This window comes from Trichosurus vulpecula, chromosome 7 (genome assembly GCF_011100635.1).
Source record: "Trichosurus vulpecula isolate mTriVul1 chromosome 7, mTriVul1.pri, whole genome shotgun sequence".
NCBI lineage: Eukaryota > Metazoa > Chordata > Mammalia > Diprotodontia > Phalangeridae > Trichosurus > Trichosurus vulpecula.
The window spans coordinates 21744185-21757048 of record NC_050579.1 but is presented as its reverse complement, the minus strand read 5'-3'; the positions used below and the strand labels follow the sequence as shown (position 1 = coordinate 21757048).

General features: G+C 49.8%; 1 protein-coding gene across 1 annotated transcript in view; it reads left to right on the top strand.

Annotated features, from left to right (window-relative positions):
* STX1A (syntaxin 1A) overlaps positions 1–12864 on the top strand; it is a 39016-nt gene that overhangs the window by 17107 nt on the left and 9045 nt on the right. The window contains exons 2-3 of the mRNA XM_036768864.1: positions 6949–7026; positions 8142–8241. Coding sequence (XP_036624759.1) covers positions 6949–7026; positions 8142–8241 — 178 coding nt within the window. The remainder of the gene's footprint in view (positions 1–6948; positions 7027–8141; positions 8242–12864) is intronic.

The following is a 12864-nucleotide window of genomic DNA, read 5'->3' as shown; positions in this document are numbered from 1 at the left end:
GAGAGCTTTCTGTCTAGAGTGAACCAAAGGCCAGAAGCTTCTCTTGGAGTTATTCGGCAGACAGAGAATACAAGGCAAGCAGAGGCCTGTGGTCATAGTTAGGTCATATGTGTGTGTGTGTGTGTTAATTAAAGCTCAATTTGTAAACAGATCTAGGGGTCAGTCTGGGGCTGGGGGCTCAGCTTAGGACAACCGTGGGGGTTCCCTCCACCACCAGCCCCGCCTCAGCAGGGCCCAATGAATGCTACAGCCACCAGGCAAATCAGCCCTCCTCAGGAGATGTAGATGAGCAGGGCAGGCCAGGAAGACCTCAGAACTGATCTCCTCAGACATCATCTGAAAAGTGTGGGAGGCCGAGGCATGGCAAGAGCACTCAGTGCTCACCTCAGGGACACCCCAGAACTGTGCCAAGGCCAGCCCCTCTGCCCCCAGCACAGGGCTCTGCGTATAGGAGATGCTTAAAGAATGATTGGGGAGGAGGGGCCTCGACTGGAGCTAATTGTGTGTGACAGTTTTTCCAGAGCCTTTCCTGGCTCAGTCAGTGTAAGACTTGAGGAGGAGAGAGTGTGGTATATACCAGGGATAGGGCCTCAGCATCAGGGACAGGAGGCTAAACATGAGGGATGGGAGCTCAGTGCCATGGACGGGGCTAATGGTGTGTGACAGTTTTTCCAGAGCCTTTACTGGCTCCATATAAGACTTGAGGAGGAGAAAATGTGGCTATATACCAAGATAGGGGCTCAGCATCAGGGACAGGGGGTAAACATGAGGGATGAGAGGTCAGTGCCATGGACGGGGCTAATTGCCAAGGACACAGGAGGAGGCTTTAGGCTTCTGGAATAGAACACTCCTGGGCCAGATCCTTTGTTCCCAGCAGACATCTTTTTTAAATAAGTCATTTATCATGGACCCAAAACATTTTAAACTATGACAGAACCAATTGAATATATATTCATAAATATTTTAAATGACCTTCAACACAAATATCCTACATCTATTTCTGTGCATAGATTCAGAGCTAGAAGGGACCTTAGAAGCCATCTCAGCAAAACTCCTTCTTTTACAAATGAAGAAACTGAGGCTCCATAAAGAGCAGTAAGTGGCAAAGCCAGGGCCCAAACCAGCCTTCTCTCCAGCAGCCCATACTGCCTCTCCTCCCATCTAGAGCCTTTAGCTCGGCAGTGAGCTCCTCCCTCTATGTCCCGCATCTCTTTGCTTCATTTTCCCACTCACTCTGGCTCAGAGCCAGGGTCCACATGTGTATATGAAACTTTCCCCCCATTGGGCATCACTTCATAGGTAGTGCCATCTTTTACTCTTACTCTTCCTTGGCTCTGTGGTTCTTAGCTACATCCTCAAGTCAGCTGCATCGATCTCGCCAGTCTGATCAATTCTTCGCCAGTCATGTGATATTTTCAGTTTTTGAGACTTCCTCATAATGCTCCTTCTCACAAATTTTTATTGGAAGAATTTGTTTTTAGCCCAGGCTTTTAACTCCTCACAACATGAGAGGCGAGTATGGGTGGAAAGAGCTGGATTTAGAGACAAAGGACCCAGCTCTGCCACTTACTGCATGTGTGACTTTGGACAAGTCATTCACCTCTCTGGCCTCAGCATTCTCATCTGTAAAATGAAAGGGTTGACCTAGGAGATCTCTAACACACTTTCCAGCATAAAATCTCTAAATCTGTAATCCTCTGGGCCTCAGTTTCCTCATGTGTAAAATGCAGGAGTGAGATAGCATGACTTCTCATACCCCTCCCCCCTCTAAGTTGATGGTCCAATGGTCTCAGGGAACTTGCTTTGTTTGGGGAGGAGGTAGAAGCAAGGCCACCGTCCTTATTAAGTTTCAGGAGTTAGAGCATAGCCAAAAAGGATGAAAGTCATAGCTCAAACCTTCTGTGAGTTGGTTATTTTTACAAAGCAAAAAACTCCTCCCTGGCCTCAGACTGGCCAGAGATCCCAAAGCACACACTGACTCCTAAGCCTGGCCACAGATTGAGCCCTGAGTCCCCAGCCCAATCCCAAACCTGATCTCAGACTGAGTGCTAATCCTCACCCCAAAACTTTGCCCACCCCCAAAGCTGTCTCCTAAACACAAGGCAGAGGGAGCAGACCAGAAGGTGTGAATAGCTCAGTGAAACCCCTCTCCGCTGCTCCAGACACAATTCAGCTCACGTGCTGCCAATGGTGTGGAGGAGGAGGGAGGAGATGAGAAAAACCAGACACACCTGTGCTGTTTACTTCTTTGGGAGGCTAGCATTTCACTGGTCAGCCTTAGAGGAGCAGTCCATGGAAGGGAAAACCTGCCCGCCACCCAGACAACCAGTCTGCCCCTGTGGGAGGACCCAGGCCAGGCTGAGTAGGGGTCCCATTGTCCCTATGATGCAGCCACCCAGCGTCTGCCCCAGACTTTCATTATTCATTCTTGAGAACAGAGCTGCCTGTTTTCTTTCAAAGGTTCTAGCCACTCCCTTCTCTCGGCCCAGTCTCTTTCTCCCTCTCTTGGAACGGAGAAAGGAAAAGTGAGTATAGAGGAGGCCAGGCCATGGATCCTCACTCTGCCTCTCTTCAATACTGACCGAGGAGAGTCTTCTTCCCTTCTTGCCTCTGTTTCCGCAGGGAGAAATTAGCTGACCTTTACAGGGCCAGACCAGCCCCAAGAGAACCACATTCAGTGCTTGGAGATCCCCCTCAGCTTCTCCACACAGCAGCAGCAAGGCTGAGTGAGGGGTTTATTTTAGCTGCCGTGGGAGGAGCCGTGACAGCCCAGCAGCAGAAAGCTTGGAGATGTTTCACACCCGCTTCCTTCACCAACTTCGACTTCCCACCTCCCACCTCCCTCATCCCTCCTCCTCAGCAGCTTGGACCAGGAGTTCCAGAGAGCCCTGGCCCCTGCCAGGGGAGCCTGGCAGCCATCCCTTGGGAGCGGGGGGGGGCAGAGGTGCCCCATGGACTATGAGAGAACCATCACTGCCTGAACCAGGAGAGGAGCAAAAGCGATTGACCAGCATTCTCTCATTAGCATCTTGCGTCAGCCCACGGGCATAATTATCCCATTTAGCCGATGAGGAAACTGAGGCTCAGAGAAGTGCTGGTCAAAGTCACATAGCAAGGGTCAGAAGCAGGATTCTTCCTGACCCCAGGTCCTGCACTCTGTGCATTTGTCTGTTCTGCATCTCCCATAGGCAGAAATCCCTTCCTGTGATTCATGTGACTCACCTGTCACGTCGGAGATGACGCCATTCAGAACAGTGAATGATACAATTAAAAATCCATCGGGGTCACAAGTGCATTCCCTTCTGCCTTTGGGGACACCTGCCTAGCCCAAGTGAAATGAAAATAGGGTTTCAGCACCTCAGGTACATCCCTATGAGCCAGGGGAGTGGCCCATAATCCTGCTGGAAGACAAAAGGGCAGCTGAGCAGAGGTTCCCTCCCCCAACCACTGCCCCTTATCTACTGAGGCTAGGAGAGTGAGGATTGATGGGGGTCTTGCAGGGGTGAAGGGGGGTGGAAAGAGTGGAATCACATGAATCCTGAGGGATCCTTAAACAGCTAGGCCTGGGCAGGGGCCCTCCAGTGCCAAGGGTTTGATGCCCATCAGCCACCCCTTACTAGGCCTAAATGCACACTAGGGTAGCTGAGATATCCTTAACCTTCAAGGTCACTGTACCAGAAGACTTACACCTGGAAAGGGACCTCCAAAGCCCCTCATTTCATGGAAGAGGGAGGTGAGGCCTAGAACGGGGGCTTGTCCAAGGCCATGCAATTAATAGATGCAGAGCCCAGGTTCAAGTCCAGGGCCCCTGACTTCATGTTCTGTGGGAGCTGCTTTCTTGCTATAACCTTCAAGTTTGTGGCCAGGAATCCATCTATCTGGTCTCCTCCTACCTTCCCACCCAGGACTTAGCCCTGCTGCATGGGGAGCTCTAGATTGGCTAGAGGGAGGGCAGTCTAAAGAAGGTGAAGCCATGGTCCCCACCCCCCGGGTGAGTGAAGCTTTCATCCAGATGGAGGAGGTGGCCCTGCTCCTGGGCCATCCATATTACTGACCCTCATGGGCAGCTCCTCATCCGTGCTAGACATCGCCTTCTCCATCTGCAGGAAGGGTAGGCATACTGCCATGAGAGTGGAAGAAGGGCAGCCTATAGCAAAAAGACACAAGTTTGAGGAAGGGAAGGGCATAGTAATGACAGTTCTGGGTGGGTGGGCTGCACTGTCTGCAGACAGGGAAGTCAAAGATGTAATTACTCCTGATGGGGTGACTTTTGTTCTGCGCTTCTGGGGCGGGCAGGCGGGTGGCTAGGGCTGGCACCAGCACCTGCTTCCTTCTCCAGGGCTGGGAGGCTGGGGGAGGGGAGCTCCAAGGCACCTGCATGAGAAAGATGCTTTCCTACTGTCCCTTGAGCTCGAGTAGATACACACAAACACACACACAGCCTAAGGGAGAGAGAAGCAGCTGTGGCTTCCCCCTACAAATGCCCCTCCGACCCCATTTCTACCCTCGAGTGGCCTGGTCTGGTTCCCTCTGTCCAGCTGTGTCTGCTCAGACATTGGGGAAGGAACCAGGGAGGGTCTCCCAGCTGGGTTGATGCCCCCACGACTGGCAGTTGTACCAGGGAGCTGGCTCCAATGTTTATTTCCACTGGAGATCCCCAGGGCAGGTAGGCAGAAGCTGAGGCATTCCTAGCCCCTTTCCTTCTCTGCCTCCCTGCTATCCCTGGCCATACCCCAGCCTTCCATGGCAGCCCCACCCAGCCCACAGTAAAGAAATCCAGGAGGGGAGCAGGGGCCAGCTGTCAGGCCTCTTCCCAGAGGGACCTCCCCGGAAAGGGAGCCTGGAATCAGCCTTTGTCTTAATTAAAGCGCCGGTGCCTGGAGCCCCAGAGCAATGAGCCAGCATGTGATTTCCCAGGGCAGCTGCCTGAAATAGGCCCAGCTAAGGGGCCCTGCCTGAGCAAGCAGGATGGGGGACCCCCACCCCACATGGGCTCCTTCTGCCTCCCTCCACTGCTCCATCTACCCACCCTCAGCTCCTTAGGTTTTCTTTCTTTTCCGTTTACTAATTTATTTTACCCAATCACTGATTTCTTCCATGGAAGGAGCTCATGTTCTCAGGGCAGATCTGGGCCTTCTCTTCAATTAATAGTGTCAGCCAGGGGCACTGGAAGGTGAATGGTCCCACTGCCAGATCTTTGTTACCCCATGGCCACCTCTTTCTCCACACCCCTGTGCTTTCAAACAGCTGAGTGGAGATTCCCAGGGTCCTCTGTCTCCCACTCTGCCCCCAAACTCCCCAGGGTCAAATCCATGACTGTGGCCACCCCTCCTGGAGAGGGTCCAACACCCAAGCCACTGATGACAATGGGGCCTAAGCCAGATTCAAATGGAATGGAGAAGTTACATTTAAACTACATAGAAATAAAAATACAACTAGACATAGATAATCTTACATAAGCAGCTGAAGGGATCCTTCCATACCTTTGGGGTTTGACACCATTGGTCTCTACAAGGGTTCTCCAGCTGGGCTCCATGGAAAGAATGCAAGGGGTCTGAGAACTTGAAGCTGAACAAGGAAAAACATTACATCTCTATAATGCTGTGTGTTTTATTTATGCATTTGAAAACATTTTTCTAATGTCTGCGAGAACCTGGGTCCATGACACAAAAAAAAGCTAAAACTGTGGCCTACAAGGATGGGGCCATGGGATGATGGAGCCAACAAAGAATTACTGGTGGAGGCCCATGAGCAGGTCATTTCTCAGTCTCAGTTTGCTCATCTGGAAGATCAGATGATAACACCCATAATTCCTGCTTCAGAGGCTTTTTTCTGAGGTTCAAGTATGATAATATATGTAGAAGGCATTGCAAACCTAGTAGGGCTCTGGCCATGTTGTTGTAATATTGACGTTACCGTTGATGGTGACAGCAAGCATTTATTAAGCTCCTAATATGTGCCTGGTCCTAGGAATACAAGGACCAAACTGAGATAATCTGTGCCCCCAAGGAATTTATATTCTATCAAGTATATTAACATATGCACATATAAGTAAAGACAGACTAGCATTTATTAATCACCTTTGGGCTTCAGTTTCACATCTGTAAAATGGGGATAATAATTGTGCCCACCTCCCAGAGTTATTTTGAAGATCAAATAAAATCACATTTGGAAAGTACTTTGCAAACCTAAAAATGCTCTAGAAGAGCTTTCTATTATTATTAAGCACCTACTGTGTGCCAGGTACTATACAAGGTGCTTGGGATTCAAGGAGAGAGGAGAAGGGAACAAATATTCATTAAGTGCCTACTATGTACTAAGCACTACATTAAACTCTTTATAAATATTTCTTTTAATACAAAGACAAAACAGTCCCTGCCTTCAGAGGGTTTACATTCTATCAAATGACAGATGATAATTGATGGATTGGGCAACCAGGTGATGCGATGGATTGAGTGCGAGGCCTGGAGTCAGAAAGACTCATCTTCCTGAGTTCAAATCCAGCCTTAGACACTTACTAGCTGTGTGACCCTGGGCAAGTCACTTTACCCTGTTTGCCTCAGTTTCCTCATCTGTAAAATGAGGAGGAGAAGGAAATGGCAAACCACTCCAGTATCTTTGCCAAGAAAACCTCAAGAGCTAGGACAGGAACTTCATGCTGCCTTGCAGGGCTCACTAGCATTTGAGGATAAGGGAAGAGAGAGGACTAAGCCCAGAGGAGTCCAGGCTGGGAGCAGCCAAGGCCACCTCTCCCCTGCCTACACACACACACACACACACACAGCCCCTAGAAACCTCAAGGCATCTCCCTGTGGCCTGACACTAGGGGCACCAGGCTGAATCTCCCAATAGATGCTGCCATGGGGCCCTTCTTCCCTGGCTTGGGTCTATCAGTAGGGCCACTGTACACCTCCATCTACATGAACATCCATTCATGTTTGTGTGCAGGCAAAGGACAGCGACGATGACGATGAGGTCACTGTTACCGTGGACCGAGACCGCTTCATGGATGAGTTCTTTGAGCAGGTGAGAGCCCAGTGTGTCGTCCCCATACCCAGCTATGCCTCAGCCCCACCTAGAGACCCGGAGTCAACTCCTTGAGAGCCATACCCTAGCTCTGACACTCTCCTTTAATTTACATCATTAATCCAACCAGCAATTATTAAGCACATACTATGTGCCAGGTACAGTGCTAAGCATGGAGGAGATACTGACAAAACAAAACAATCCCTGCCCTCTAGCGGCTTACATTCTCTCAGGGGAGACGATACATCTGTGTATTACTACATGTATGTATTACAGTGTGCATATACGCCTGTGTGCACTGTATGTACACACATGCATTGTATATATATCCCAACAAGATCTCAGAGAACATGAAAGAGGTGAAAAGCCTTCCTCCTCACAGCTCCCAAACAATGAGAGTAAAGGGACTGGAAAAATGTGGGTGAGAATCCATCCTGAGGCCTCCCCTGAGAGCATCCTTTGAGGTCTCTGGCTCTGAAGATGGGGGGAAGAGGCCACAGAGCCGAGAACTCAGATGCATATAAATGTTGAGAGAAGAAGCTGAGCCAAGGGCTGTCTGGAGACCCTCTGTAAGACATCAGAGGTGCTCCTGAAGAGAGAAGGAATTAAAATCCCACCTGAAATCTGTCTATTGCTTTCTAATTTTCAAAACACTTTAAATACTTTACTCTGGCCTTGGAGACAGATTCATATCTCACCTCTGATGCTTACTGTCTGTGTGACCAGGGGCAAGTCATTCAATCTGCCCCCTCCTTCAAGCCTGGATTATACTCTATGGGCTCCGAGGTCACTTCTGGTTCTAAATCTATGATCCAGTGTGATCCTTATAACAACCCCATAAGGTGAGATGGATGGACCACTATTTATCCATCAGAAAGTTATCAAAGGCCCTAGGTCATGCAGGAAGAGATGGGACTAGAATCCAGGTCTTTGGACTTAGGAGCCAGTGATCCACATTGTCACCTCCGTCCACAGAGGGGGCCAGCCCCCACCTCACTGTTCCATTCCCACCCAGGCTGCTTCCAACCCCCTTCCCCCTGGATCTGTCCAGGGCAAACATTGGGCCCAGCTGTGCCTCCCACCCTGACTTGTACCCTCCCCGAATTTCTCCCCAGGTGGAAGAGATCCGAGGTTTCATCGACAAGATCTCAGAGAATGTGGAAGAGGTGAAGAGGAAACACAGTGCCATCCTTGCCGCCCCCAATCCTGATGAGAGTGAGTGGGGGTGGGCACTTGGTACATGTGGGTGAGGACCCCCCATCCCAGGCCTCCCCTGAGAGAGCAGACTCCAAGGTCTCTGGCTCTGGAGTTGGGGCCAGGGGGCCACAGGGCTAAGTATGAAGATGGAGAGAGGGGAGGGGTCTCAGAGACCATGTGGTCCAAACCCCTCATTTTACAGATAAGAAAGCTAGGGCCCAGAGGGATCAAGCTATTTATCCAAGGTCACCCGAGCAGTCAGTGTCAGATATGGGATTTGAACTAAGGTCCTCCTACTCCAAAGTCAATGTTCTTTCTATTATCTGTCCTCTGTGCCTCCTTGGGTGGGGTAGGAGGTGGAAGAAGACTCAGAAGTCGGCTCTTCCCCTTTGTGAGATCCCTTACCCCAGAGAAGCAAGCAGAAGCAAGCTCCCCCACCTGTGCCCCTTCTCTCCTGGCAACCAAGCTCCCAGCCCGCCTGCCCTTCCTGCCCTGTTGGCAGGCAGCACCCTGTCTGCCTGTCCTGGAGTCAGGGGAGCAGCTGGGTTGTCTGGGAGGAGGCTGATGAGGTAGCTACACACACACACGCACACACACACACACACACACCACACCTCCCCAAGAGGAGCAGATGGCAGTGAAGGCCAGGGTTTTCTCTGCTGCTGCCTCAGCCATGTCAGATCTTAGAAGGTGCTGGAATGATGTTGGGTCTACTAAATCCTTGTAGAGAGAAGCATCTGTGTTAGGGGCATGGGGGACAGCCCAGTGGCAGAGCCCCAGGGATGGAATCACATCCTCAGCACCCCAAGTCAGCATATGCACCCCATTTCCAGCCCTCAGCCCTTCTCCAATATTCAATTCATTACCCTGTACCTTTAAATAATTGTTAGAATTTGTATAGCCCTTTAAGGATTGACAAAGCACATTCCTACTGCATGTTATCTCTTCACAGCAACCCTGTGTGGGAGGTGCTGTTCTTATCCCTATTTTACAAATAAAGAAACTCAGACTTTCCCAGTCACACAGACATAGTCTGAGACAGTATTTGAACTCAGGTCTTCCTGACTCTCTCCACTGCACTCTCTAGTGGTAGTGGCTGGACAGTTCCCCAAGCACAGCCCTGAATCTTAGAAAGTCTGAAATGAGGGAGGGACCATTTCTTGTCATGCCAGGCACTGTCCTCGGTGCTGGGACTACAAAGACAAATACGAAACAGTCCCTGCCCTACTCTTGTTCTTATGTGTCTCATTTTGAGGTCATTTTGGAAATTGTATTTGGGAAAAATCAGCTGATCGTTAAACATCCCTCCAGAAGCCTAGAATCACAGAGTTGGAAAGGCCCTGAGGTCCATCCAATCCAGCCTCTCAGGACAGTGGGAAGAATGCTGCCTGTGAAGGGTTTATCACTACCCCGAAAGGCCAGACCTTTGTCATTTACTACCTAGGTGGTCTTGGGAAAGTCATTTCCCCCTCTGCAGTCCTCAGTTGCCACATCTGTAAAATGAGATGATCTCTAGAGACCCCTTCTAAAGGCTCAGAATCCTTAGGTCCTCTAACCTGAGCAGGGATTCCTTTCTAGAATAGGGAAGCCACCCAAAGATCACAAGTGTAATGGAAAGAGGGCTCCATTTGGAGCTGGAAGGCCCAAATTCCAATCATGGTGCTCCCACTTGCTGCCTTGTGGTCTTGGGTAAGTCATATCTCATTTCAAGGCCATGGTTTCCTCCTTTGGAAGTGAGAGGGGTGAACTAGAAATGAGATAATATGTGTAAAGAGCTAGATAAGTTAGCTATGAGTATTATCCCAGATCTGACCCTATGATGCTATCACCTTTTGGCTCCCACTGTATTGAGAGTGGAATTGGGATACATCCCATTGAGCTGGCCAAGGGACCACCCCCAGGATTTCTGCATTCCCCAAAAAACCCCTGTCCTTTAGCATTAAACTACATCTGCCCCAGATGTTGCCCAGGAGCTTAACACACGCTTGATGGGGCATACTGCAATCCAACCCCCACTACACTGCTTTGGGGTCACTCATTGTTAGGAAATTTTTCCTGGGGAAAGGGGGAGGGAGAATAACCCTTCAAGCAGGTGAGAAGTGTCACTAGTGTTATTAAGAGTCAGCAGTAGGACAAGGAGAGGAATGCGAGGGACAAGGAGGAGGTTGGAAAGCAGCTGTGGTCTGAATTGAACAAAGACTCCTCAGATGTCATCATTGGGAATGTGGAGAAAAGAATTCTCCAGCTGCTCCATTCATAGACGCCTCAGAGAACTTTATCATAGTGACAGGCTGAAGACGGGTGCGTGTGGGTATGTGTGGGCCCCTGTATGTTAGCATGTGTTATATTCTGTGTGTGTGTGTACATACAAGTGTATGGATGTGTATGTGTGAGTCAGAAGGAGGAAAGAGGAGAAGGACATTAAGAGTATGTGTACGTATGTGCGCATATATACACTCATGCATGTCTCCTTAGATGAAGAGGAGAGAAGAACAGGGTTACATTAGGAGTGTGTCTATGTTTTACATGGATGTTGTAACTTTCTTCCTTCCCTAGGGAGCATCTCAAGAGAGAGAGTAGAGGTCAGACTAACCACATTCTCTCCTTCTCTTGCCTCCCTCCAATACCCCCTCACCCTCACAGGCATGGACCTCCCCCTCCCCCAGCTGAGTGCACAGACAAAGTGTGATCAGGTCTCAAAACAGAAACTGCTGATTCTACTGGGAACAGAAGCCAAAATCTCCCTTCCTGCCCCCCCAAGGTGGAAGGGTCTTGCAGCGGGTAGGGCTGGTGTAACCACAGCCCTAAGAGCTGGGGAAAATATAGCCACACTCTGCTAAGAACACTGACCTTCCTCCCAGCTCTGGTGTGGGGAGGCTTCATGCCTCTGTTTCCTCCATTAGGGGATTTAACCAAGTAGAGGAGAAAGAGCTATGCATTTGGGGACTTAGCAAAGCTGAAATGGGAGAGCTCAGGCTGGTATAAGTAACAGAGGAGAAGAGAGTGGGAGAAGGGAAGGACCAGTGGGGACAGTGAGAGGAGCTGAGGTTGCCACTCCTTACCTGTGTTGCTGTGTGACCTTGGGAAAGTCATCTAACCTCTCTGGGCCTCAGTTTCCTCCTCTGTGAAATGAACTAAATCACTTTCAGCTCAACATCTATGATCCTGTTCCCCCTTCTTTAGGGACTGGGATGACAGCCCTTTTTTTTGAACAGGAAGGCCCGGTTGATAGTGTAGTTAGTAAATGAATTTTCCCCTCATTAAGGGGTAACAAGGCTCTTGCTTAGCCATCTCTTCCTCTTTGGCCCTCACCCTATAGACAGTTTTCCACTTCCCCCCTCCCTTTCCGGAACGTTCCCGTTCCCATGGCTCTGTGTTTGGGAAGTTTCTGTTCTCCGGGGCTCTGCTGCTCAGCTGCCCTCCCCTGCCCCTAACACACACACACACACACACACACACACACACACACACACACACACACTCACACTCACTCACTCACACCCTTCTCCATGAGGACAGACAGCCGACCCATTGTCACACCAAGAGTAGGGTTTGTGTGATTACTTCCATGAGCTAATGGAGATTCAGGGAGAGGAGAATGGCCCTGGGATATAAGTGGAAGGATTTCTCCTGGGCTTTTGTAGAAGGCGACAAGATTTCCAGAGCCCCACCACCACCACCACCCTTAAGGTACCTGGTGATAGATGCCTGGAATGGGAGCTTTCTGAAATGAGAGGTGTGAAAGGATCTCAGGATCAGAACCAGGAGAACACTGTGCACAATAACAGTCACACTGTGCGATGACTGACTTTAACAGACTTAGTCCTTCTCAGCAGTGCAAGGAACTAAAACAATTCCAAAAGACTCATGATGGAAAATGCCATCCACGTCCAGACAAAGAAATGTGGAGTCTGAATGCAGATAGAAGCAGACTGTATTCAGACTATATATATTTTTGTTTTCTTTTGCTTTGTGTTTTCCTTTCTCGTGGTTCCTCCCATTCATTCTAATTCTTCTATACAGCATGACTAATGTGAATGCATATGTAGGGCCTATATCAGATTGCATGCTGTCTTGGGGAGGGGGAAGGGAGGGAGGAAGGGGGAGGAAACTTAAACTTATGAAAGTGAATGTCGAAAATGAAAAATAAGTAAACTTATTATAAATAAATAAAAGGATCTCAGGGTTAGGAATGGCAGAGAGGGGGCTAAGTATGAGGCATGGGAAGGGCTTAGAGCCAGGCAAGGAGGGGGAAAAAGAAGAGGAGGCTGTGCCGGTGGTGTAGCTAGCATAGGGTGACATCCTAAAGGACAGGGTGTTCAGAGGTACAAGGCGTTACCACTTACTACATACATACACACACACAGTACTCCCCACCACCATGGGCAAGGACCCCACATTTGTGCCCTCTGGCAGAGCCTCTCCTGGGTTGTAGAGAGGTGAAAAGGGGACCCATCCCATCCAGGGACCATTCCCTTCATGGCCACAGGGGGCACTGCTCTACCCCACCCCATCCCACCCCTCTTTGCACCAAGCCTCAATTAAATGTTCGGCTCCCTACAAAGCCAGCTGCTCTGCTATTTCTCCTGCCTTAAATTTAGACCCCACTCATTTGTTATTTGAAGGAATGGGGGAGGGATG